General features: G+C 36.0%; 1 protein-coding gene across 3 annotated transcripts in view; it reads right to left on the bottom strand.

Annotated features, from left to right (window-relative positions):
• Positions 1-27,525, bottom strand: part of LOC150075419 (ubiquitin carboxyl-terminal hydrolase MINDY-1-like) — a 105,148-nt gene that overhangs the window by 18,348 nt on the left and 59,275 nt on the right. For all 3 annotated transcript variants that reach the window (XR_016547919.1, XM_090389160.1, XM_090389159.1), the window contains exons 4-9: positions 23,332-23,438; positions 15,016-15,206; positions 14,046-14,188; positions 12,942-13,120; positions 12,643-12,753; positions 7,565-7,781 (exon numbers count right to left, since the gene is read on the bottom strand). Coding sequence is in view for 2 of the 3 variants with exons in the window: in XM_090389160.1 (XP_090245286.1) it covers positions 7,565-7,781; positions 12,643-12,753; positions 12,942-13,120; positions 14,046-14,188; positions 15,016-15,206; positions 23,332-23,438 (948 nt within the window). In the remaining variant the exon portion in view is untranslated. The remainder of the gene's footprint in view (positions 1-7,564; positions 7,782-12,642; positions 12,754-12,941; positions 13,121-14,045; positions 14,189-15,015; positions 15,207-23,331; positions 23,439-27,525) is intronic.

Here is a 27,525-nt window from a genome sequence, read left to right as displayed (position 1 = left end):
CCCCACTGCTGGCATCATTCCCTCACTCCTTGTATAATTCTCTATAGTAATCTTCCACTATTTGAATTATAGCTTCTCTGCTATTTATAAGAACACCATCGCTATTCTTCAGTTTCAGTATCATTTGTCTTTCTGTATTACTGCTCATGGCTGCTGATTTAAGTTCTTTGTTTTCCTTTAATGCCTGTTCTACTTTTGTGTTAAATCTTATGTCCCCTCTGAGTCTCTTTCTAATAGCTTTGCATAACTCAGTATACTCAATTTTCTCCTTGTCAGTAGTAGTAGATAGTGAATAAAGCAAGTGTATGAGCTTATGCAGCATCAGCCAAAAAAAAAAAAAAAAAAAACGCACCATTCCTTCCAAATGCCTGTCCAGTTCCTCCTTAAATTTATTCAATCTATCAACTTCCACAACGACAGATGGAAGTTTGTTTCAGCAATTAACCACCCGCTGGCTAAAGGCAAATTTCCGCACATCTATTCCACATCTGTATTTTCTTAATATGAATTTATGCCCCCTTAGGTTCGTAATCTGAACAAGTGGAAGGCTCCCATCAGAATTCAGCGTGCTCAACCCATTCAAGGCCTTATACACCTCAATCAGATCACCGCACTAGATCACGGTCTAGTCTCCAGCCAACTGCAATTTGCAGAACTTAAGCCTCTCTTGGTAAGAGGATCCCTTCATTCCCCTCACCAATCTTGTTGCCCTTCTCTGTACACGCTCAAATAAATCTACATCCTTCCTAAAATGAGGCCTCCAGACCTGTACACAGTACTCAAGGCGTGGCCTGACCATTGCCTTATACAGAGGGACAATCAATCCTTCTCCCTGCTAGCAAAATTCCTATATATCATTGACAAAACCCCATGACCTGCCCTGGCAGCCTGTCTGCATTGCTCAGAAAACTTCATATCTGACTGCACAACTACTCCCAGGTCTTTTTCATTTTCTACCACCTTAAGCGTAGTACCACACAGTTGGTACGTTTCTCTGGGGTTACTTCTACCCATATGCAGTACTTTGCATTTGTCAAGGTTAAACTTCAGTTGCCACTTCTTAGCCCATCTGCCCAAATTATCTAGATCCTGTTGCAGTAGCACACTGCCATTACTGTCATTAACAACCCTGCCAACCTTTGTATCATCTGAAAACTTCGACATTAAGCCTGATATACCTTTATCAATATCATTCATAAATATACAAAACAACAGTGGACCTAACACCGAACCCTGTGGGACTCCACTAATAACATTAGTCCACAAAGAGCAGCACCCATTGATTACCACCCTCTGTCTTCTCCCACTTAACCATCCTTTTATCCATTGTAGCAACTTACCCTTAATACCATTCTGCTCCAATTTGTACAGTAGTCTTCCATGCGCAACAGTGTCAAAAGCTTTCCTGAAATCCACATATATGATATCAAAATTATTTTTTGCATCCAGTTCCTTTGTAACCACATCATAATATCCTATCAGATTTGTCAGACAAGACTTTCCCTTAACAAACCCATGCTGTGTCTGAATTATTGCTGCAGTCTTGTCTAGATGATCCTGCAGTGTTTATCTTGCTCTTCATTTGTCGTCTTCAGTTCATCATGACATGTGTTTCTTGACTAATTTTTTCTTCTATGGATTTCTTTTTCCCTATAGGTTTCTTGGGCTTTATCTTAGTCCTGAGCAGTCTGCACAAGCTCAAACTTGTTCTTAAGTTCCAGTACATACTGCTTTTTTTCCTCTTCTGTTATCTCAAAGACCTTTGTATTATTTACTCGAGTCAGTTTTTTCCTTTCCTTTCCTACATCTATATCAAGTGTACATCTTACCATTCTGTGATCACTTCCAACATTTACCTTATTCAACATTTACCTTATTCAGCTCTTCCATGTCCACTTTCTGTTCACCCTTTTCTTGAAAAAAAGTGTTCATTACTGACATTCCTTGAGATTCTGCAAATTCCCCAAGTCTTTCACTTCTTTCACCAATTCCAAAATTTCCAATAGTTCCCCTTTCTGCACTGTTTTGTCTCTTTCCAACCTTAGCATTGAAGTCCCCCATAATGATAGTGCAGTGAGTTTTCTGCTCATCTAGAAGACTCAATTTCGGTGCACATTTCTTCAACCTCTTCATCATGGCTCGATGTTGGTGCATAAATCATTATAACCTTTAGCTAGTACTTATTAGAAATCCTGAATAGTAGTCTTGACATCATTGGTAATGTACTTTTGAATTCCAAAATATGGAATTCAAAAGTACATTTGACTTCATCATTGGTAATGTACTTTTGAATTCCAAAATATGGAATTCAAAAGTACATTTGAATATGGAATCCAAAATTTGAATTCCAAAATTAGTGAGGATGAAGTCAATTTCATTAGTTGTTAATCCATTTGGGCTCTTCCATGTCCACTTTCTGTTCACCCTTTTCTTGAAAAAAAGTGTTCATTACTGACATTCCTTATAACCTTTAGCTAGTACTTCTTCATGGCTCGATGTACTTCTTATAACCTCTTCATCATGGCTCGATGTTGGTGCATAAATCATTATAACCTTTAGCTAGTACTTATTAGAAATCCTGAATAGTAGTCATTGGTAATGTACTTTTGAATTCCAAAATATGGGTGCCTTCTAAATTATGGGTGCATCTTGTCATTCGGAAAATACAATAATATTCACAAGTTTAAAGGAAAAATGACTCTGAGTAATTTGTGTAACTGAACAAACAACAATTTTTCCCATTATTAAAAATAGTGAAACACAATTAGGGGTTACAAAGGACTGGATGCAAAAAATAATTTTGATATTATATACTTGGATTTCAGGAAAGCTTTTGACACTGTTGCGCATGGAAGACTACGGTACAAATTGGAGCAGAATGGTATTAAGGGTAAGTTGCTACAATGGACAAAAGGATGGTTGAGTGGGAGAAGACAGAGGGTGATAATCAATGGGTGCTGCTCTTCGTGGACTAATGTTATTACTGGAGTCCCACAGGGTTCGGTGTTGGGTCCACTGTTGTTTTGTATATTTATGAATGATATTGATGAAGGTATATCAGGCTTAGTATCGAAGTTTTCAGATGATACAAAGGTTGGCAGGGTTGTTAATGACAGTAATGGCAATGTATTACTGCAACAGGATCTAGAAAATTTGGGAAGATGGGCTGAGAAGGGCCACTGAAATTTAACATTGAAAAATGCAAAGTACTGCATATGGGTAGAAGTAGCCCCAGAGAAACGTACCAACTGTGTGGTACTACACTTAAGGTGGTAGAAAATGAAAAAGACCTGGGAGTAATTGTGCAGTTAGATATGAAGTTTTCTGAGCAATGCAGACAGGCTGCCAGGGCAGGTCATGGGGTGTTGTTAATGATATACAGGAATTTTGCTAGAAGGGAAAAGGAGGTGATTGTCCCTCTGTATAAGGCAATGGTCAGGCCATACCTTGAGCACTGAGTGCAGGTCTGGAGGCCTCATTTTAGGAAGGATGTAGATTTGCTTGAGCATGTACAGAGAAGGGCAACAAGACCGGTGAGGGGAATGAAGGGATCCTCTTACCAGGAGAGGCTTAAGTTCTGAAAATGGCATCAGCTGGAGACTAGGCACCTGCGAGGTGATCTGTTGAGGTGTATAAGGCCTTGAATGGGTTGAGCACACTGAATTCTGATGAGATTCTTCCACTTGTTCAGATTGCAAACCTAAGGGGGCATAAATTGAAATTGAGGAAGGAAAGATGTAGAATAGATGTGCGGAAATTTGCCTTTAGCAAGCAGGTGGTTAATTGCTGGAACAAACTTCCATCTGCCGTTGTGGAAGTTGATAGGTTAAATAAATTTAAGGAGGAACTGGACAAACATTTAGAGGGGATTGTTTTGTAATTTTTTTTTTTTGGCTGATGCTGCATGAGCTCATGCACTTGCTTTCTTGCATCACATGCCACTACTACTACTACAATGAATGAAGATGTAAGTCATTACACTGTCATTTCCCCGAATAAATCATTCACAAAAATTTGAAAAAAAAAGTAATAAAATGTTATGAAATAATATTTAGATTATTTGATTTCTTATAATATTTAAACTTTTTAATATTTTAGTACATAGTAATTTAATATTTAAAAAACTTAAAAGCAGTAAATATTTTTTGTGAAATAACTGATTTTTCTATAAATTATAGAAATGTAAGTATTTCTAAAATTTATAGAAATATTTATAGAAAACCATAAATTATATCCTCTACCAGCCATAACTATATTGAATTTTTTTAAACTGCTTTTAAAAATAATAATAAATTCTGCATGAAGTGTTGGAGAAAATCTAAAGGGGAAGAATTCACATATTATATCAAACCAAATTTATGTGGACGAGCCTACATATAAAATCAAAAGCAAATATTTTTGACTGGTTTAAAAGAAGTTAAAAAAAAAAAAGCAGGAAAGAGGTCAATAATAATAGATATTCAGAAAATTACAAGACTGTGTCAAGTACATAAATAGCAGAGATTAAAACCTGCTCTGATTTTTCAAGTAAGTTCAAAAAAATAATCTTTTTCTAAAAATTATAATTCACAGTAAAATTTTAGTATGGCATATAAAAAGAAAAAACAAAGAACATCATGCTTTAATATAAAAACTCTACATACACGAAGAAACACTGATCATTTAGGTACCAAAATCAAAAAGTTAAAAAAAAGAAAGATTAATTCTGATATCAACAACATTGTCCAATCAGAATTAATCTCACTTAATCAAGCTTATTATGTGGAAGTTCAGAACCAGTTAACAGATTCGTGGGAAAGAAAAAAAAAAAAAGAACGGGGCTTTGTACCACTAAATCGATTCATCACTTTAACTTTCTGAAAATTCAAAAAAAAAAACAGGGAGACTATCAAAAAAAGTCAGCAGGTATGTGCATGTAATGAAATATTCTGAGAATCAGTACAAAAAATAAATTTTAACAGTTTATTATTTAGTATTATATTGCATTATTTACGTATTGTATATTTCTGTGTTTTTTATACACAAAATGATATATGTATATCACACTAAAACAAATGCAACAAAATAATAATACATTACAATACAAATATTATGGTTCAATTTTTCAAAAGTTGGCTGATTTATTTAATGCTTTTTTTTTTTTTTTTTTTTTTAAAACCTAGTTACAAATGGAATACCCTATTACTATAATGTAGCAGTAAAACATTACATTTCTCAAATTATTTTTGAAGTTTTTTTCAACATTGTAATTTGCATGGAGATGCAACTTTTAATGTTGAAAAGAAAATTTACAGGATATTTTTCAAACACTGTTTGGGAAACATTTTATGTGACAAGATATACAACACTGAAATAATTTTCTTTCACCTATTCATATATTTGGATTTGCTAGAAGAAAGAGGAATTTCAGTAATATCGGTGTTTATTTTGAAAATGATATGAATGTACAAGTACTTTTAGGGTTACCTATGGTTTTTCATCAGCTAAATTATGCCGTAAGTCTAAAATGTTTAATTTTGACAATTTTTGCAGGGCATAAGCTGGCTCAGTATTAGTATTATACAGTGAAAGCAAGTCAAAGCCAAGTGAGCAGCTGTTTTCTTCCAAACAGCTGCTCACTCTGTATAAATCGCAAATCCGCTCTGCCATGGAATATTGTTCCCATATCTGGGGTAGTGCCCCAAAAACCTCTCTCAGGCTTCTTGATTCCATTCAGAAGAGGGCAGTTAGGTTAACTAATGATTCATCTCTAACAGAGTCTCTCCACTAGCTGTCTCATAGACGTACTGTTTCTGCTGCATGCCTCTTCTACAGATACTTCCATGGGCACTGTTCTTCTGAATTGACTTCTATAATTCCCGCTCTCTCTTTCAAAACAGTCCGAACACGTGCCACCACCAGCCAACATCCATTTACTGTCCAACTTCAAACTCACAGAACCAACTTTTCATCTTCCTCATTTATTCATTCAACTGCCGTTTTCTGGAACAACCTTCCTTCATGCGTATTTCCTGAAAATTACAGTCTACAGAAATTGAAGTCCAATGTCAACAAATATCTTCTTTCCTCTTCTCAACCTCCAACCCAAGCACAGTACTAAGTACTATAGGTTCTAATACCTCTAGTGTTTGGGGTTTACATAAAAAAAAAAAAAAAAAAAGCCATGCATATGCTAAAAACCTGTTTTTCCTTCTACTCAAAGATACTAATCCAGCTGGATATGATTAGCAACCCACTGGCTATATTCCTTCTCAGAACCTTATAACTTCAATCAGATCTCTCTAGGGTACCTGGTTACCAAGCTCTGTGGCCCATACATTTGAGATCTATTTTTGTACTGGCATGCACTTTTGCAATACAAAAAGTTCTCACCAGGTATATAACTCATCCTTAGACTCTTTCAAGAAGCTGTCCTTTTTATGTTTAGCCTTCATACAGCATTCCTTGTAGAATGCTGTATGAAGAATTATAGAATTATACTCCCAACTTGCTTATTCACTAGAATTATAACCTTCCTATCAATCCTGACTGATTGTAATCCTCCCCAATCCCTTCCTATACTGTTTTTTATTCAACCCACCAAATATAAGGATTGTTATTTCTCAAGTGAAAATCTTATAAAATACACAGTTTTTGCAAAATTTGAAGCCTACCCACTTATCTGACCATCCTTGAAGTTTATCCACGTTGCCCAATGGATCACTACTTGGCACTGGTCATTAATCACTCTCCTAATTTTCACTTCACCTGAACATTTTTAACATAACACCCATATGCTCTTCATCAATGTTATTTAGGAAAATCAGAAACAGAAGTTGTCCCAGCTGAGGAACCTTATTTTTTACCTTAACCCATTCTGAACAGTAACCATTAATTACAACTCTGCCCCTGTCATACAGCATCCCATAATCCACCTAAGGATTTCACCAGTAGTAATCCCAATATGTTCTAGTTTATATAGTAATCTCTATATAAACTCGAACATAAAGGATCAAGTCAAATGTTTGCTAAAGACCCAAAATAACATATCAAAGTTATTTTCTGAATGGGTTGGTTGGTAACAAATGCAATATTTATAAACTGATATTTTTTCTAATTTAAAACTATGTAACACTGTCTGGTCGAGTAATAGGCAAATGAATATACACTTAGTACTCAGATTAAAGGAGGATAATGCTATTCAGTTTTAACATCCACATCCTTTGATTTTAATTAACTGAGCTCAATTTTATTCCAAAAATCCAGCTAGGATTACTATTTTTTTATTAAATAATAATTATTTATTTTTAATATTCTATGTTAAAAATTAGATTTCTTGAAACACACTAATAAGGAGATTCACAATAAATTTAGTATTTTTATTTTAGAATAACATAGTTATTCAAAATCAAAAAATCAAAAATTTTATAGGATAATATAAATTATATCCGCTACCAGTCATACTACATTCCTTAAATTAACAATACTGCAAACTATGAGTCTGCACATAATAGAACAACAGTTCAATAGTGCATAATTGCAAATTAGTTTACTCAACAAAATAAAGTGAATAAATACTACTTACGTTACTTCCACTTTCACTTCTTCCAGAACTTTCACGTGAATAAGGAGGACTTTGGTGAAGATGATGTGGTGGTTGCTGTGGCGGATTCTGCTGCTGTTCACGATGGTGAAACTGCTGTGTTTGTTGATGTTGCTGATGATGATGCTGTTGCTGTTGATTACGAATAGTTACATACTGTTGATTTTCTTCTTCTTGTAATCGTTGAGCTAATTCTTCACTGTGAAAAGCAATTCTTTGTGTTATATAATGTAGAATTATACTTAGACTAATTAAAACAATTAGAACTTTATCTTAAGGGTTTTACCTCAATTTACAATATTAAGACGTTTTACATAGGAGGCACCAAGTATCAGAAAAATAACTATATTAAATAAATAATAGTATCAGAATTTTTTGAGAATGCATTAAACTGGTTTATCACAGAATCATCTAAATCAGAAAAATCCAATTTTTATTGCAAAGGGCCACTATATCTCAGTGGAATGGGAGTGTTCCAGCTTGGAACAGTCCCATTCCACTGAGCTTAAAACAAACTACAAATATTCAGCACAAATGACATTTACACAATAAACAAAAGAATGACATCAAGATTAAACTCAATGGATCATTGATTACTAAAATGTAACAATGATTTGCAAAACTAAACACTATCACACCACATCAAAGGAATTGTTGCAAACTGCACAATGTAATGTTGAAGAGGTACCAACTGCAACCTTCATTCAAATGAAAATTAAACCTACAAAACTGAATATATAAATTAAAAGTGCATAAAAGAATAGACAAGAAGAGGGCCTACATTCATCCAAGCAAGAAAAGAGATATGGTCTTCCTCTTAAAGAATGGTGCATCTGCTGCCAAAACCAAGAAAGGAAACCCTTCACCACAACCCAATCCAACAGGTGAAAAACTACTAAGGTGAAAAACCCAATCCACTAAGAAGAAAAACACAGGAATATGTAGGAGAACCATAATGATACTTCAAGGAGGTATCAGCCCTGTGGAAATTCATTGATTATTAAGACACATCCTTTGGAATGAGAATCTTAATATTCCTTCAATACTTCTAAGAAGATCAAGACTAAGACATAATTGATTGGCTGGTTAGTTACTTGGTATACTAATCACTTTAGTCATAGTGTACTAACTCATATAATATTACAAGAATTCATTTTTTTTTTTTTTTTTTTTTTTGTTTATTGTATTATGTCTGTACAATGTGTCCATGTTCACAGGACAATTTACATTGTTGCAGGCTGAAAATTTCAGGTTTAACTAATAGAAGATAATGATAATCAATCCACCTCAGATTAGCTATTACAGTTTCAACAGAAAAGGCCTTTGAGCATTCCTTCAGTTTCCAACAAGATTCAAACTTATATCTCTCCAAATAAATATTACATATGCTGCACTCTGGAATACCAGATAAGAGCTGACTGGGTACCACAATGCTTGACTTGTTGCCAATCATGATATCGTGTCTCTGTAACTTGGTCTTCAGCTTTAACTTAATAGCTTTAAAGTTATTTTGGGGATGCTATTCCACAAGTGTAAGACCTTGCATTTTGCTGCATTAAAACATAGCTGTCACTTTTCTGACCATTCTTGAAGCCTGTTCAAGTTATCCTGAAAGAGCATTGCTTGGCACTGATTATTAACAACTCTCCCAATCTATAAATTGTCTGAAAAAAATTTTGATATCATACCTTCTATCCCTTCATTGATATCGATTATGAAAATCAGAAACAATGGTGGTCAAAGAACCAATCCTTGGGGGACCCTTCTGCCATTACACCAATCTGAAGAATATCTACTGATTACAACCTTCTGCTTTTTCCCTGCAATCAAATTAAAATCTTTCCAGTAATTCTAATATGTTCCAGCTTATACAGTAACCTTTTATGAGGGATTGAGTCAAATGCCTTGGTAAAATCCAAATAAACTATGCTTGGTTTGGTTTTTTTTTTTTTTTTAGGAGCATTAAGCAACTAAGGCCACATTGCTCCGGGAATATGCGGTGGTCATTCCTTGACCTTTCCGCATCCTCCGTATTTGGTGGGCACGGGCTCGAACCCCGGTCTAAAATCAAGAAGCGTGTGCTATGCACTGCTGCTCCTGCCCACCTGGCAATAAACTATGCAATGTTTCATTTACATGCATTAGATACTTCACTATTTTAAGTGGCAGATATATTGAACAGCAGCCTCTCAAGAATTAAAATACATCGAATTATTTTCAAAATCAAAATTTTACCTTCCATTCTTTCTGAAAATATACTAAACACGAACTCTAACACAAGCAAAGAACAAATAAAATTGTGAACCAAGTACACGGCTTTACAGCATTCTTTAGACCGTGCATTTAACGATGCGTTGTCAACCAAACCAACCAAGGATCAGTTTTGTTGATAAGCAAGTGATAAAATTTATCAATTTCTCAAAGTAAACTAATTGGATAATTTTTATTAGGCATGGAACAAGCAGGCACTGCATTTTGATAAATGGAAGAGATTATCTGTGAAGGCCAAGCAAAGTGACATTTGTTTTCAGTCTATCATCACTGGATGCATTTGAACTAGATTCAGAATCCACATAAGTTGAATCTAATTCTATTTCAATGTCATCAGTTTCAACATACTGTCCATCCCTCTCATGTTTCATTTCTGACGACTCAGGCTGTGAATTCATGCCAACCCTTTAGAGCAAACTTTTGTATAAAAAAGCTATTTTTTCTTTCTTTCTTTCTTTCTTTTTTTTTTTCACCCTGAAGGTTACAAAATTTTATCAATAGACACACAAACACCAAGGGCAATGTTTCATTTATCATATATTACATATTTCACTATTTTAAATGGCAAATATTAAATATTAGTATTAGTAGTGGCAAAGGGTGCAAAAAAAAAGAAAAACCCAGCAAGCTTAACATCAGCCAAAAAAAACCATTTCCATTTCATCTATCTATCCCCTCCAATAGTTTGTCTAGTTTTTTCCTTGAATTTATTTACACAAACTTTCAAAACAACAAACAGAAGTTTGTTCCAACAATAAACCACATGCTGGCTAAGGGCAAACTTCCACCATCTATTCTGCAAACTGTCCTTCCTCAATTTGAGTTTCCGCCTTCTCATATTTGTAGTTTGAGCAAGAGGAAGAATATCACCAGCATTGAGCTTGCTCAATCCATTCAAAGCCTTAAATACCTCAATCAGATCACTTCACAAGTGCCTAGTCTCCAGATGCTTCAATTTGCAGAACTGAAGCCTTTTTCACCCCCTTTTTTCCCTCACCAATCTTGTTGCCCTTCTCTGTAGTCGTTCCAGAAGCTCTACATCCTTCCTAAAGTTAAGTCTTCAGACAAGTATGCAATAGTCAAGATGGTGGCCTAGCCATTCTCTTATACACCTTATCACTACTTTTTTTATAATTTATAGACGTTTTAATAAAATAACAAAATTTACTGACAAAACTTAGTATGGGAGATGTAAAATTTGAATCTTTATTATATGTAGATAATGCTGTTAAACAGTAAAACAGTAGGTTAAAAGAGCTTCAAGAATCTCTGAATAAATTAGATAACGTTTGCAGAGAATTTGGCATGAAAATTAGTTACACAAAATTATGAAACTTGGAAGAGATGAGAAAAATTCAGAGTGTAGACTAATTTTCTCTGTATGCATTATTATTAACTTGTTCCAAAAACTTGAACAAGTTGGTAATTCTGTGTGCCTGAGAAGAATCTTTAGTGAAAAATGGATGATTAGACAGGAAATAACAACAGAATATTTATAAAGCTGGAAATGTAAGAAAGCCAGGTAAAAAAATTCATTTAGAGCAAGAGACATTAGCCAAAAGACAAAATTAGCTCATAACATATTGTTTTTGGGCCTATTTTAACCTATAATAGGAGCTGATAGGTGGGCAAGAAATAAAGGAATTGATAAAAATTAGAAACTTCAGAAATGAGTTAAGAAAAATAAATAGAACTAACAGATTGAAACAATGGCAAGACCATATTATAAATGAGAAAATACGAAAAATATCTCTGGGTAGCATATAGCCTATCACATATAAGCAAAGCAAACTTAAGAGGCAGGACATCTCAAATATCCGTTTACTTAATCTCTCTTAACCCATACAGTAGAAGTTATCAAACTTTTATACCTTGAGCCCCTTAATTTTTTTCATAAATTTCATGCACTTCCCCACAAGTTCCAGAACAAGTGCAAATGAACAGATTTGACCTAAAATTTAGTTATGAATATAAATATTTTTATAAATTAATATATACTTCAATACATTTACTCTCAAAAAAATAAAATACAAATAAAGTATGAATAACAAAAATAAATAAAAAAATGCTTCATACCTGGATCAGTGGGATGGTTTGTCCAAATTTCATTAAAAAAGTGCTTCATGAAAACAAGTGCCTCCCATTTAAAAAAAAAAAAAAAAAAAAAAATGTTCCCCCCAGAGGGAGCATGCCCCACAGTTTGGGAATCTCTGCCATATAGAAAGGATGGGAACAGGAAAATTAGCTAAACAGATATCTGAAGCAAAAAATGAATGACAAAAGGCTCAGAGGCAGATCAAAAGAAAATGGATCAATGGTAGTATCAAGCAAGCATTAGAAAAAAAAGAAGAAAACATTAGAAAGAAAGCTAGGGCTATAGATCTAATGGGAAAAAAAGGACAGCATGGAGTAAAATACTGAATGGAAGGTTGAAGCCAAGAATGAATGACATGTTTATCACAGTTTTTTTATTTTTATTTTTTTTTGTGTTAGTTGTTGGCGCATCGGCTTCTGTGGCTATAATGCACCTCCCAAAGTTTTTGCATTTTACTCTGATCCAAGCCCGAGGCGGGATTCGAACCCGTGACCTTTGGGTTGCCAGGCAGGCACTTTATCCACCTGGCTAGCCCGGTCGGCTGTTTATCACAGTGATATGTACAATTGAGTATAACAGAGTTGGTGATAATAAATAATGTAATCTCTTAAAACATATTATAACAACTCTACAAAACAAATCAAGATCTACAGGTGATATTAAATTTGCATAATAAAATAATGTATTTCCTCACTCTTTTGCAATATTTGTCAAGCCAAACATTTTCTTTTTGTATTCTTCCCATTCTTTAGCTTTCTGCTGTTCTTTCTCCTCTTCTTCTTGGAGACTAAGAGCCACCAAATAGCTGAAATAATAAGATTTTAAAGGCTAATTAGTTATTACATTTTCAAATTGGAATAAAAAGTAAATGATGACAAGTCGACACTAAAGAAGGCACTACTTAAGTTAAGCTAAAGATTCTAATTCACAAGTTTCAGTATGAAATATATAAGATTTTCAGGCTGAATTTCCAAAAATTTAAAAACTTCTTACTCCTGGTCAATTTGTTGTTCTGTTGAATAAACTGGAGGTGCAGCAACAGGAGGTTTAGGAGGAACCACTTTAAAGTCAGAATTAACAAAAAGCCCATCACCTTCTATATTGTTCAGTGTTTCCCAAACTACACATTCATTTAGGAAGCCTTGATCTGTTACCAATTGATAAAGTTCATTCTGGAAAAGAAAGGTAAATTAATAAAATATGGTAATTATTCAAATTAAATTTAAATAGCATGGCAACGTTAAAAATTTTTTGTAAATGTGGAAAGTCAACTACAGGAACATGAAATTCTCATAGTTTATTGATAATGTTACAATAAAAATGGAAAACAACAGTCACCAAGGCCAAAAAAAAAAAGGTGTGGCAGTATGAAGTGAAAATGCAATAAGCATGATCTTCACATGTGAAGGTCATGCTTATTGCATTTTCTGACAAGGAGATGACATCATTAGAATTCATTCCACAAGGTGTCACTGTTAATGCAACCTACTACCAAGAAGTTTTAAAATGGTCGAGAGATGCAATATCATATATGACCCAAATAGGGCAAAATGGTTGGTTCCTTCAGCAGAACAATGCACCATTGCACATCATTCCATTTGGAAATTTTTGACTGGTTTGTTTGTTATTTGGTTTTTAGGAGCATTAGCAACTAAGGCCATACTGCTCCGGGAATATGCGGTGGTCATTCGCTGACCTTTCCGCATCCTCTGTATTTGGTGGTGATGGGCTCAAACCCCAGTCTAATCAAGAAGCGTGTGCTACACACTGCTACTCCTTCCCACCTGGCTATGGAGGCACAAACTTTTGACTGGCAACACATTCCTGTAATACCACAACTACCTCATTAACCTAATCTGGCACCATAACTTTTGGTTATTCCTAAAATTAAAGCAGTGCACAAAAGAAAATGATACATGCAAACACAACTGACTGTCTAAAAGCATTCGCAAAAGAAAACTTCCATAAATGTTTTTAACAGTGGCAGACATGAATGGAATGAGGGTATAGTTACAGAAGACATTTATATAGAAGAATATGAGCAATGTAAAGATTTGGCTGTAAATAATAATATTTCAAAAAAAAATAAATACACACCTTATGTTTATATAATGTGATGAAATGATTGTTCCTAAATAACACACAAAGTTCTTGATCTTTTAACATAGTATTCAGTTCACACAATCCATGATAAGTCAGTTGAGAAGCTGCTTTTTCTAGGAAGGCTTCAGCTATAAAGGCTGTAAATGAAAGTATATATATATAAGAAAATACTAATATTAACCAACTTGTATCACTTACATACTGTACTTTAAGTAATTTAAAACTTATTCAAATAAATTTATACTTTATTTTTTATCAGTGTAGGACCTCTGTGTTAACTCCTGATGTTGTGACCATGAAGGGCAATATTGTTACTTATGTATTTTAGGCACAATAAAGATGCTTGCTCGCTCACCCACCCTCACTTGTGCATGACTAGAGCTGGAATGAGGGTATGATGACCAAATCACTGCCTCAGATACAAGACTGGAAAAGGTACAGAATTATGGGTTTCGGTGATAAATTTACATGATATAGTTAGCTAGGGAGGAGGCAGAAAGAATACTTCAAGTAACTACCTCAAGTACAGAAATATCTCATCCCAGTTCTCCATGACTATGATATATATATAACTGCATATCTGTGTGAGATTACTGGTCACAAGGATATGCACATATTTCATTCCTGAACCTTTAAATATAATGCTCTCCATGTCTTCAGATATGACAAACTAGAAGAAGATTATGCATTTTGTATGTACATTTTAAATTAAATTTCTGACAATATTCTTATAAGTTTATTATGATATTTCTTGTTGTAGGAAGTTTATTTCTATTTTAGATGTATGACTGGTTTATATGTATACTGTCATATACTTTTTTCTATTCATGTATTTTGGTGCCCTATTTATGCTGGATGCACATTTATAAATAATAATAATGTGATATATTTTTTGTGCACATATTTGCAAAAAAAATAACATTTAATTAATGATTTTTAGCGCAATAAGTTTTCAGTCTCATACCTTCAGTTACTAGTTCTGGATGGGATGAACTCTTATTGTTTATTATCTTTTCCACTAACTGATTGTAACTGAATCTGCCAACTGCAGCTTGTGTTTCAGGAGTTTCTGGATCCACTAACCATCCATGGTATAATGGAATATGAAGAAGATCAAACACAACACATTCCCGCGTATACTCAAAATCTGCAACGCTAAGAAGAGACAAATTAAAAATAAAGTACTTATTTACAATCAAATTCTAAAAATTAAATATGTACAGAAAAATAATTAAGGAAAATTTTTAGCACTGTAAATAGAAGGGAGGGGATACTAAACAGAATAAATTTTTCTGCTGCACACATTTCAAAACCTCTTTATACGCAAGAACATATGCACTTGCACACTTTAAAAAATATGCAGAATTCATTAAAAATTATCATAAGCTAACTTAAAAAATGCTGCTAGTTACACTACAATCAAGCTTATTTAATTCCTCTATCCATTTTTCTCTTGTTGGCAGTTCATCCTCCAAAGAATTTTGCAGCTTCTCTAACTCAAGATTTACTGAAATCTTTCCTGATTCACTGCAATAACTATAAAATACTATTTCTCAAACTTTACCTCATTTGTATTTTAAACTGTATGTTGAATATATCATAAGAACACCTTTTCTATCTGTGATGGTCCCCCGTGACAGTATAATGACTTCATCACTTGTTTCAAGAGGTCTGGGTTCAAGTTTGTCACAGACTGGAAGAATTTCTAAAGGCCTCTTCAATCAGGCTGTAATTATTTGGTCTCAGGCAAAAGAAATAAAATTAAATTAAAATTTTATTAAATTTAATAAAATTTATTAAATTTTTCTCCCAAAGGCACATCAGTGGAGAAGTATATACTATTTATTTAAAGTATATGTCATTACCCAGACTATGGTTTTCCAGCCTGACTGGGGATCTTCTTGGTGGGTAGACAGGCACTGTGGAGCACTATTAAATAAAATAAAAAGCATTTTGTCTGCTTACAAAGTCACCAATTTCCAAAAAACCAACACACACATAGCATTTCATTTTCATCTCTATAACAATGCTTATGTAACATGGACATGCTTGCTTGGCCTGCACATCCCCCCAGATCTGTTGCTCATCAAATACATTTTGGATATAATGGGACATTAATATTGGTGATAGGTGCAAGGAAGCCCTGTGCTTTTACAGCACCACAAAGAAAAAGAAAATAAAATAAATTAATATATAACTCCCTCCTCATGTAGGTACCTATCCAGCTGACATCTGAACTTCTCCAAGCTTATTCCAGTAAATAACAACTCACTGTCTAAAAGAAAGCTTCCTACAATCCAATCTAAACCTCTTCCTACATCATTTCAAGCATCACATAGTACAAAGACACCACAGGCTTTTGCTGCACTGGCAAAAAAAAAAAAAAAAAAAACCAAAAAAAAAACATCAAATAGATAAAATACAAATTATATGCTGCCCTCCTCATACAGGAGAGAAGCATATAATTTCCTTTGAATCTGTTCAAACTGTCAGCCTCAACTACCTGAGAAAGCAACTTGTTCCGGAAATCAATGACTCGCTGGCTAAAAGAACTTTCTACAATCTAATCTAAACCTCAACCCCTGTAATTTGTATGGTCCCTACTTCTGGAATTTTTTTATAATAGCAAAAATTCCACCTTCATTCATTTTACTAATCCCTCTCAGTACCTTATAAACCTTAATCAGGTCACCTCTGAGATGCCTGGTTGCCAAGCTCTGTATTATTAAGTACTATTATTATTAGCTACATGGTGCAAGGAAGACTGAGGCTTATGCTGCACCAACCAAAAATAAATTCCCCGAGTTACCCTGAGAGAGAGAGAGAGAGAGAGAGAGAGAGAGAGAGAGAGAGAGAGAGAGAGAGAGAGAGAAGTAGAAAGGAATCACCAAGAAAGAGAAGAATGATGATGATATCCAGCTCAGGACGTGCCAAGCCAATACTCACCAGATGTGAACCCCTGGGGTTAGAAGCCCACATGATTGGAGTCTTTCCTCGTACGGTCATTCTTTTGCCAATTTCACCATTAAAGTTGCTTGTCTTTCGTCCCTTTCAAGAAGCTCAATGTCTTTTTTTTCAGATGAGGCCTCCATACATGAACACAGTATTCCAAATGTGGTCTTACAATTGCCTTATACAGTGGGTTTATGACCTCCTATCTCTACACAATGATGTTCAATAAATCATCAATAGACACCAGGGGCTTTCCTGGCTGCCTGTTTACATTGTTCAGATAACTTCATATCTGCCCATATCATAATGCCCAGATCCCTTTCTTCCTCTACTGTTTTTAATTCAACTTCACCAATTGTATAATTTATTTTGTGGTTGCTCTTCACCAAATGTAAGACCTTGCATTTTGCTGCATTAAAACTTTGTTGTAATTTTTCTGACCATTTCTGAAGCTTGTTCAAGTCATCCTGAAGGCTTGGCACTGTTGATTATTGACTCTACCAATCTTTATGTCATCTGTAAATTTTTACATCACACCTTCCATCCATTCATCTATGCCATTTACATAGATGAAGGGATGGATGACGTTACACCAATCTGAAGAATATCTATTAATCACAACCCTCTGCCTTCTGCCCTGCAGCCCCCCAGAAATCCATCTTAGAATCTTACCTGTAATCCCAACTTGTTCAAGCTTATATGGTAACCTCTAATGAGAGACCGAGTCAAATGATTTGCTAAAATCCAAATAAACTATGTTGAAATTGTTCCCTACATCCAGCTCATGAGTGACCATGAGCTGGATGTAGGGAACAATTTCAATAGCCTACTAAGTTAGTTAAACATGATTTTCCCTTAACAAAACCATGTGTGTCCAGAATGCCATATCTATCTAAATGTCTCTGGATTGCACTCTTAATCACTGCCTATAAGACTTTTCCTACCACTGAAGTCAGACTAACCAGTGTGTAGTTACCAACTTCACTCTTAGAACTGCCATTACGTACTGGTAATACGTTGTCACTTCTCCAATCCAAAGGAATCAACCCAGAGTCCAGAGATGCCTTCATAATTAACCTCAATGTTTCAATACACCCCCCCTTGCAGTCTCCCTCAAAACTACAGGATATATGCCATCAACCTAGGAAACCTTACTTACCTTTATGCTCAAAAGTTTTTCTAACAAACAATCATCTATAATTACAAAATCACTAATTTCATATGGATCAGCCTCAATCACACAGCCTCTTAGCATGAATGGTCTTTTGTCAGTAAAGATCGATGCAAAGTACCTATTCAATTCATCTGCAACTTCAGCTGGGTTATTTTAAGAATTTCCCACCCATTAACAAGGATCTGATCTGATTAGTTTTCTTTGTTGTATTCACATATATGAAAAATTCCTTGTTCCCATTCTTTGGTCTTTTAGCCAATGCTTTCTCATACACCACTTTGGCCTCTCTAACCTTAGTTGTGGTACTATTACAGATCAACTCGCACCTATTGTAGGCTTCAGTACTTCATCACTCTGTAGCCATCCCACGTTATTTTTTTTCTGCTCTATTTGACTGGGTAGCTCCACAGTCATCCACTTCAGCACCCTCCTCCTGCAATATTTTCTTAATGGTATGTATGCATTCATGGCTTCGGCGATTTTTTGCTTTAAAAGTTTTCCGTAATTCAAATGCCCTCCCTCGGCAATCCACCAAATTCATAGATGCCATATAGCACCTTAAACTATCAAAGTCCGTTCTTCTGAAGTATGTGTCTTTACCTTTAACTACTGCAACATCTTTCTTCATCTTCCAACTGACAATTACATGATCACTTCCTGACAGTGGTTCCTGTACTTTAAGCCTTGTGATATTATCTGATTTGTTACTAATAGTGAGATCAAGAATATTCTCACCCATAGTACTTTCTCTAGCTGGTACAAATAATAATCATCTAGTTTATTTTAAAAAAAAAATTTCCACACAACGAGTGTCCTCTCCCACTCATTCTAATCAATCTGGAGCAGATTAAAGTCACCCATAATAAGACATTCACACTTTCTTACCCATTCCATCTGTATGAAAAGACTCTTGTCATATTCTTCACAATCTTCTAGATTACTCCCACTCTCATTATACCTTTGCTTCCAACTAACTCACACCACATATTCTATGCTGGCAGCCATAACGTCAGACTCAGCAAAAGCTCTCTTCGTGCTCAGGCTGCTTTTGATATGAAGCATGACCCCTCCAACCCTTCTGTCTTCCCTAAATACATTATACATACCGTAGTGAAATTCATCATCCCCAATTTCCAGGTGGAACCACGTTTCTATTAGCCTTACTCTGACACACCCCTTAAAGTTATTTAGGTTTGTATCTCCTAACTAGCAGTTTAGGATACTGGAAAAATCCTTGCACCACCTTTGTTCAAATGAACACCATCTCTACAAAATATATTCCTTCTACCTACAAATGCAGGCCACACTGCTAAAAATCCCCCCTCCCCCAAGAGTCTTGCAGCCTCTCTTAAGCTCCCAGTTAATCCACAAAGCTTTCAGCATATAATCCCTCCTATCATGCCTGGGCAGAATTGCAGACATGTACACATTCTGACCTACACATGGCAATTTTTCAGCACAGTCCTGTATTTATCCAACAGATGGTCAGGTCTTATGCATTTAGTATCATTAGTCCCCAAATGAATATTAATAATGCTCTCTTTACCTCCCTTAAAATCTGACAATGTTGGTAATATCATCTATTGTTGCTCCTGGAAAACACAATCTAGTTCTGGCCCACCTATCTTTACAACAAAAAATGTTACCCATTTCCCTGACAATAGAGTCTCCCAATAAAAATCAATCACCTTCAAGCAGAGTGGTATGCACTTGACTATTCTTATCTGGGACCCAAATCGGGGGTGCATCACTTGACAGGTCACAAGATACCTGAGTCCCTGACAAGCTCCCAGTTGCATCTGTTTCTAGGGCAGGCACTCATTTCTTCAGTGACTCAAATTCTTCTCGTAACGCACCAAGTTCTAATTTGAGATCAGTACACTTCTTACATTGGTTGCAAAGAAAAGAATTGTCACATGAGCTGGGTCTGTCTACAAGACCAGCCTTAGGTTACATGCCACAGGCTATACAAAAGACAAAGTTGCAACTCAAACCAGAAATGCCTTTGGGCATTTCCACTTGAGTCCCAATGTCCTTGGACTTTGTATTGTAAGTGGATCTTGTAGCAACCATTATTTAATTAAAATTTGAACTTTACAAAACTTACAAAATTTATGTTAACAAAATATTGCAGAAATTTATAACAGAAAATTTTGTCTTCCTTCATATCACTATCCCCTATCAGACACCTCAATCATGTTCTCCTCTAAAGTGCATGGTCACTAAACTCTGCAACCTACATATGAAAAGTCTTTCCTCATGTGGATGCCCTTTTGACAAACTCACATTTCAAGAAACTTTTTTTTTTTTTTTGTGTGTGGTCTCCATACATGGACACAGCATTCCAAGTGCTGTCAATGGGATTATGATCTCCCTATCTCTACAATAAAATATTTGTTAAATCATCAACAGGACACCATGGGCCTTCCTTGCCCACCTGTCTATGCTGCTTGGAGAATTACATGTTCAAATGTATTATAAATCCCAAATTCCCTTCTTCCTCTAGTGTTTTTAATTCAATCCCACCAAGTAAGTTATTTTGGGATTGATATTCTCCTTGTATTCTGATGCTTTGATTTCAGGTGTATAAGGCCTTGAATGGTTTGAGCAAGCTGATGGGATTCTCCCTCTTGCCCAGATTAATCGCCTGAGGGGACATAGATTCAAATTTAGGAAAGACAGTCGTAGAATAGATGTGTGGAAATTTGCCTTTAGTCAGCGGGTGGTTAATTTCTAGGACAAACTTCCATCTGTCGTAGAAGTGGACAGCTTAAATAAATTCAAGGCAGAACTAGACAAACATTTAGAGTAAATGGATGGGTGTGAAATGGGAAGGGTGTTTTTTTTTTTTTTTTTTTTTTTGGCTGATGCTGTATAAACTTGCTTTCTTGCATCATATGCCTCTACTAATGCTAATGCTAAATAATGCAATCACAATTTTGTGTACTTCATCCAAAAAACAGCATACGATATCATGTTAAAACTCTGCATATGATGGAGGAAACCGAATGTTATATTTGAACTCAAAATATATGAATTACTATAATTTAAAAAATATAAAAAATTATTTTTCTATTCAAACACAACCCCAAGGTGGCCAGAGGAATTCATATTTTCACTATATTAGTTTTTAGCAGCTGATATAGTAGTGCCACAATTAACAATAAGCTAAGCACTTTGTGACAGCATACAAGCTTAATCTGATCATGTGATCTTAATCATGCATACTGGCGGCCAAATATGTTACCCACAACCACCGTAAGCTCTCACTAAGGGGAAACATATAATTGGTCAGATCCCCAACCACAGCAGGCTTGCGTAATTAATATCTAAAGATTTATGACTACAGTCAGTCCTCGTATAGCACAATAGTTGTGTTCCTAGAAACCCTCATGCAATGCAAAATCATGCAATATAAATAACAGGCCCTATGGGGAAAACAAGGTTAGGTGCCGACCACCCATTTGTAACCAAATCATTACCAAACACAATAAATAATTGTAATAAAATACATATTTTATTACGACTATTACGTAATAAAATATTGCTAATGCTTTTATCATAAGCAAACTTGTTCTTTGTTTGATTTTCTATCCAAACAGACGACAGCTGCTCCATCTCTTCCAATTCTTTGTGTCTTGATCTAATGGATTTTATTACACTTGAGTTGTTCCTGCTACAAAAGTTTTTTTTATTTTCTCTGCATTCTTTCTAATTCTCGACATTGCCTCATTTGTGGCAAATGCAATATCATGTATTCTTTAATTTCACTCAAAGTGTTTCACAATTTCATGTTTTTTCTCTAACAGAGGCGGACTGGCCATAAGCCTTACCAGGGAAACCACCGTGGGCCGGAGGCCAGAAGTATGATTTTGGCCATAAACGCTAGTATGAGGCTGCTACAAATTTTCCCGGGTAAGAATTTTTGTTCCAGTCCACCTCTGTCTATGGATATTGCTTTTCTTTTTCTCTCTAAATCTGTAGTGCCTTCACGAGGATGCTTCCTTTTCACATCTTTTAAGTATTTAACTCATTTTTAGGGAATAAAGCACAATTACAAAATGAAGAGGCATGCTTGATACACATAAACAAAGCTGCGCGCATGTAGCAACTGAATAAACAACACCATAAAGGCAGAGACACACTATTAATAGCTCACATTTTACTAAAGTACATTTCTGGGGGTTACTACCATAAAAGAATAAAAACAATTTCCAGTTGCATTTTTACTAGTGGAATCTGTTATAAACTGGTAGTAAACTCGATCTAATTGCATCTGCGATAATACCGATAGCTGGAATTGTGTAGGTTTTACATTATTATGGTGAAATGTGTTTCCCCTTCACTGATATAAGAAACATAAATACATTTTCAGAATCTTCTCTTCATTGCTATCATGTTGCATTCAGTTGGGGTGATTCTGCATTCAACTGCCATTTCTTGTAAACACAAAGGCAAATCGTGCTGTTGTTGTTGTTTGTTTGGCTTTTAGGAGCATTAGCAACTAAGGCCATATTGCTCCGGGATATGCGGTGGTCATTCCCTGACATTTCCGCATCCTCCGTATTTGGTGGTGACGGGCTCGAACTCCGGTCTAATCACGAAGCGTGTGCTATGCACTGCTGCTCCTTCCCACCTGGCTACGGAGGCGCCTGGCAAATCATGCATAAGCGAATTCGGTTCATGTTATATATGATATCGTTCCCCTATTTATAAATCATGTATGATCGAATTCGTGTAGTGTAAACATGTGTTATATGAGAACTGATTGTATTTAGCAACCAGCTAATTCACGAATTTCACAACTGCAAGAATAACAGCTGTTCTGCAGTCAATAATGAAATGGCAAGGGATCATACCATAAAACACGAATATTCTGCATATAATTTTGCAGAAATAAAGCAAATATCTGTCCTCGGGAAGAAGTGCTATCCTTTGAATTATTGTTACTAGTAAAGAAAATAAATAAAAAACCGATTTAATAATTAAAAAAAAAAAAAAAAAAAAAAAAAGTTAAGTTACGAAAGAAAACTGAAACAATGTCTTTGGACGCTACTCTGAAGTTTCACCCAAAAGATAGCTGATCACAACATATTAGACTTATCACATGAAATTTATAATTAAGGGAATACAATTATATCATGAAAAACTTACCCTGTAAACTTTACATTCACATCTAGCCCAGTTTGTAGTTTTGGCAAAATTGTCATAGCATCATGAACATTTTGTTCATAATTTAGCTGAGTACTCTCTGGAACATTCTGCAACAAAAAAAAATCATTCAAAATTCACACCAACCATTATTGTTTAAGAATAAATAGAAAATATGATAAAAACTCATGATGGATACAATCCAATGTTGCAAAATTAAAAGCCACGAGACATTAAAATCAAAAAGCACTGAACTCTGAATATTACACTTGCACTGGTACCAAATATTTTAATCATGGAGGGTATGATAAAACAATAATCAATGACCAACATTCCATCATAATTATATATAAAAATTTAATTCAAAGGCACAAAGGTTAGCATGTCTTAGGATGCAAACACATTTTAACAGTCCAGCCATCTTGTTGTGTGTGTGTGTGTGTGCGCGCGCGCGTGTGTGCGTGTGTGAGAGAGAGAGATGTATGGTACAGTTTATATCAGACAATGGCAACCTTTAAAATATACTGGTTATACAGGGTGTCTCAAAAATATTGGTACAAACGTTTAGGGGAGGTAGGTAACATCTAAAGGAATGTGAATCGCATAGGAACCCATAACCGGAAACATCACTGTAAGTCGGTAGACGGCACGGTAGTCATTGCACGAAGAGCATGCATCATTATACAAACTGTGAGCTGGCAGACATGCACCTAGCATATGGATTAGCAGAGGGCAATGGACGAGCCGCTCAACGAATTTATGGAGTACGCTTCCCAGACAGACATGTACCGGACCACCGTTTTTTGTGCGTGTGCATCAAAATTTGTGCGATTATGGGTCATTTAGAGGTGAGGTAACAGGAGTAGTGCAGGCAGACCACGTTCGACGCAAACTCCCACTATGGAAAAAAGTGTGTTGAATGCCGTCCAGAATAATCCTACTACCAGCACATGTGCCATTGCCTCTGCTTTAGGAGTGTCTCGTTGTAGTGTACAGCATGTCTGGCATGATGATTCCTTACACCCCTTTCACTTCCAAAGGGTTCAGTTACTACTCCCCCAAGATCATCCTGCACGTATGGCTTTTGCGCAGTGGTTTCCACAAGAAAGTGTTCAAGACTTAAATTTTCCAGCCTATGTTTTGTTCACGGATGAGGCTTATTTCACTCGGGAAGGCTTATTCAATCAGCACAATGCTCGTGTGTGGGCTCACGACAACCCACACGGTGTGCACCCCCATGCAGCACAACATCGCTTCGCAATAGCATTAGTAGAGGCATATGATGCAAGAAAGCAAGCTTATGCAGCATCAGCCAAAAAAAAAAAAAAAACCCACTTCCATTTCACCCCTCCGTTTGTTCGAAATACCTGTCCCAGCTGAGCCTTAAATTCATTTAGGCTATCAATTTCCACAACAAGGGATGGAAGTCTGTTCCACCAACCAACTACCTGCTGGCTAGAGGCAAATTTCCACACATCTATCCTACATCTGTCTTTCCTCAATCTAAATTTATGCCCTCTCAGGTGATTATTCTGAGCAAGAGGAAGAATCCCATTGGCTTTGAGCATGCTCAAACCATTCAAGGCTTTATACACCTCTATCAGATCACCTCGCCAGTGCCTAGTCTCCAGACACTGTAATTTGCAAAACTTTAGCCTTTCTTCGTAAGAGCAACCCTTTGTTCCATTCACTAATTTTGTTGCCCTTCTCTGTACTCGTTCCAGCAGCTCTACATCCTTCTTGAAATTAGGCCTCCAGACTTGTATACAGTACTCAAGGTGTGGCCTGACCATTGCCTTATACAAGGGAATAATCACCTCCTTATCCCTGCTAGAAAAATTCCTGTATATCATTGACAAGACACCATGAGCTACTCTTGCAGCCCGTCTGCACTGCTCAGAGAACTTCATATCTGCCTGCACAATTACCCCCCAGGTCCTTTTCATTCTCTACCACTGTCGTGTAGTACCACAGAATTGATATGTTGCTCTGGGGTTGCTGTTTCTCATATGTAGTACTTTACATTTGTCAATGTTAAACTTCATTTGCCACTTCTCAGCCCATCTGCTCAACCTTTCCAGATCCTGTTGCAGCAGCATAGTGTCAGTAGTGTCCTTAACAACCCTGCCAACCACAATAAATGTGTGGGCAGGTATGGTCGGTGACTGCTTAGTCGGCCCATACCTGTTACCATCCCGCATGAACTCCACTAAATATCGGATCTTTCTTGAACAAGTTCTACCAGGGTTACTTGACGATGTTCCACCAAACGTGAGACGCAACATTTAGTTTCAACATGACAAGGCGCCTGCCCATTATGGAAGGTGTGTTCGTGACCATTTGAACAGGCGTTTTGGGTGTCGACGGATTGGCAGTGGTGGACCCGTTGCCTGGCCCCCACACTCACCTGATTTATCGAGCCTTCATTTCTTTCTGTGGGGGGCCCTCATATCTATCATGTATGAATCACCTGTGGAGATGGAAATGGATCTCGTGGCAAGACTCGTCTGCGCTGCTGCTACTGTCAAAGAAACTCCAGGTGTGTTTGAGCACATCCGCCAATCTATGTCATGCATGCATCGCATCTCATGGTGGAACTTTCGAGCATCTGTTGTAACATCATGAAATGCATCCATCTCGTACTCCATTGTTAATATTATGTCAAATAAATGTTTGCCACTAATTACTGTCTTGTGTCATCTCTGCTTCTTGTGCCTCTGCTACTACTTTCCCGTGACGTTTCCAGTTATGGGTTGCTATGCGATTCACATTCCTTTAGATGTTACCTACCTCCCCTAAACATTTGTACCAATATTTTTGAGACACCCTGTAGAATTATAATTTTTCTTTTATTATAAAAAACACTACATGGGTACATCAAATTTTGAAGTAAACTTAGGCAAATAATTAATGGGATTTCTGGCATTGGCATTCTCTAGAAAGAGATTTTTTTCATGCATCAGGATTAACCAAAATATACTTTGAAAGCAATCATTTGCTGGCTCCTGGTTTATATGATATACACTAAATAAAATGGAAACTGAGACACATGAAAGAGAGCTGATTTTACCAAGGTTAATGATAATGTTGAGAGAATAAATGATTAAATTTCCAGAGAATCTGATTCAATATAACCTTGTGACCAAATTCAAGAGGTTGATTTTTTTTTTTTTTTTTTTGGTAGTTGTTGGCGCATCGGCTTCTGTGGCCATATTGCACCTCCCAAGGTTTTTACAGTACTTTGATCCAAGCCCGAGGCGGGAATCGAACCCGCGACCTTTGGGTTGCCGGGTGGTTACTTTACCCACTCGGCTAGCCCAGTCAGCTCAAGAGGTTGAAAATGATTTCTTTACATAAAATATAAATTTTTCAGTTTTTAATTAAAATTTATTATATTCTTAGAATAATGTCAAGAAGACACTGTTCCATTGGTCCAATTAACATATTTCAAGATCAGATGAATTGTGGGGCCTACAAGCAGCAGGGGCTACAAGAGGGTAGAATGTCATTCCACAATACTGCTGAATGAGTTGGATGAGAGGTGTCTGCAGTACTTTCATATTTAAGAATTTCTTTGTAAAACAGGTCAGCCACTTCTGTCAAGATTAGAAGTTGTGCTGTGCCCCACATGACCCTCACACTTTGCAATCATTCGCTGGAAGCATAGTGTGTAATGGATTAAAGGGCCATTAGGTGTGATATGAAAACAACTCTTGTTTCTGGAGGGCAGTATAACAGCTCATTATTACATAGAAATGTCATGAACCGAGTGGTCAGCCAAATGGTTTGACAAATGGCGAGTGGTTTGACAAATATGCAGAATAAAATGTTCTAACAGGATAATGCTTATGTCAAATTCAGAAAAATAATATTTGTACACATTACTTTGTTTACTGTACAAAACTGGTATATAATATTAATAAATGTTAATATTATATACCAACCCTTTGTGGTTCATTCAGAAACAACACAAAGCTACGTTTGAGTAATTTTACAAAATTAAAACAGTTATTTCTGTGCAATATCACATAACTATGTGAATCTTCAATGAATAAATTCTTCAGGATGATTAAATTCAAGGATGATATTGCAAACTGCACAATACTCACTGGTAGTTACATATGCAGAGTAGCATTATTATTTAGTCTGGGTGCGAGGTTAGCCTGTGCGGACATTGCTCCTTAAAGCTCTTCAAAC

Source organism: Mastigoproctus giganteus, chromosome 14 (genome assembly GCF_048544385.1).
Source record: "Mastigoproctus giganteus isolate SK-2022 chromosome 14, ASM4854438v1, whole genome shotgun sequence".
NCBI classification, from domain to species: Eukaryota; Metazoa; Arthropoda; class Arachnida; order Uropygi; family Thelyphonidae; genus Mastigoproctus; species Mastigoproctus giganteus.
Note: the sequence above shows the minus strand (reverse complement) of the source record. Positions and strands in the feature narration are given on the sequence as shown.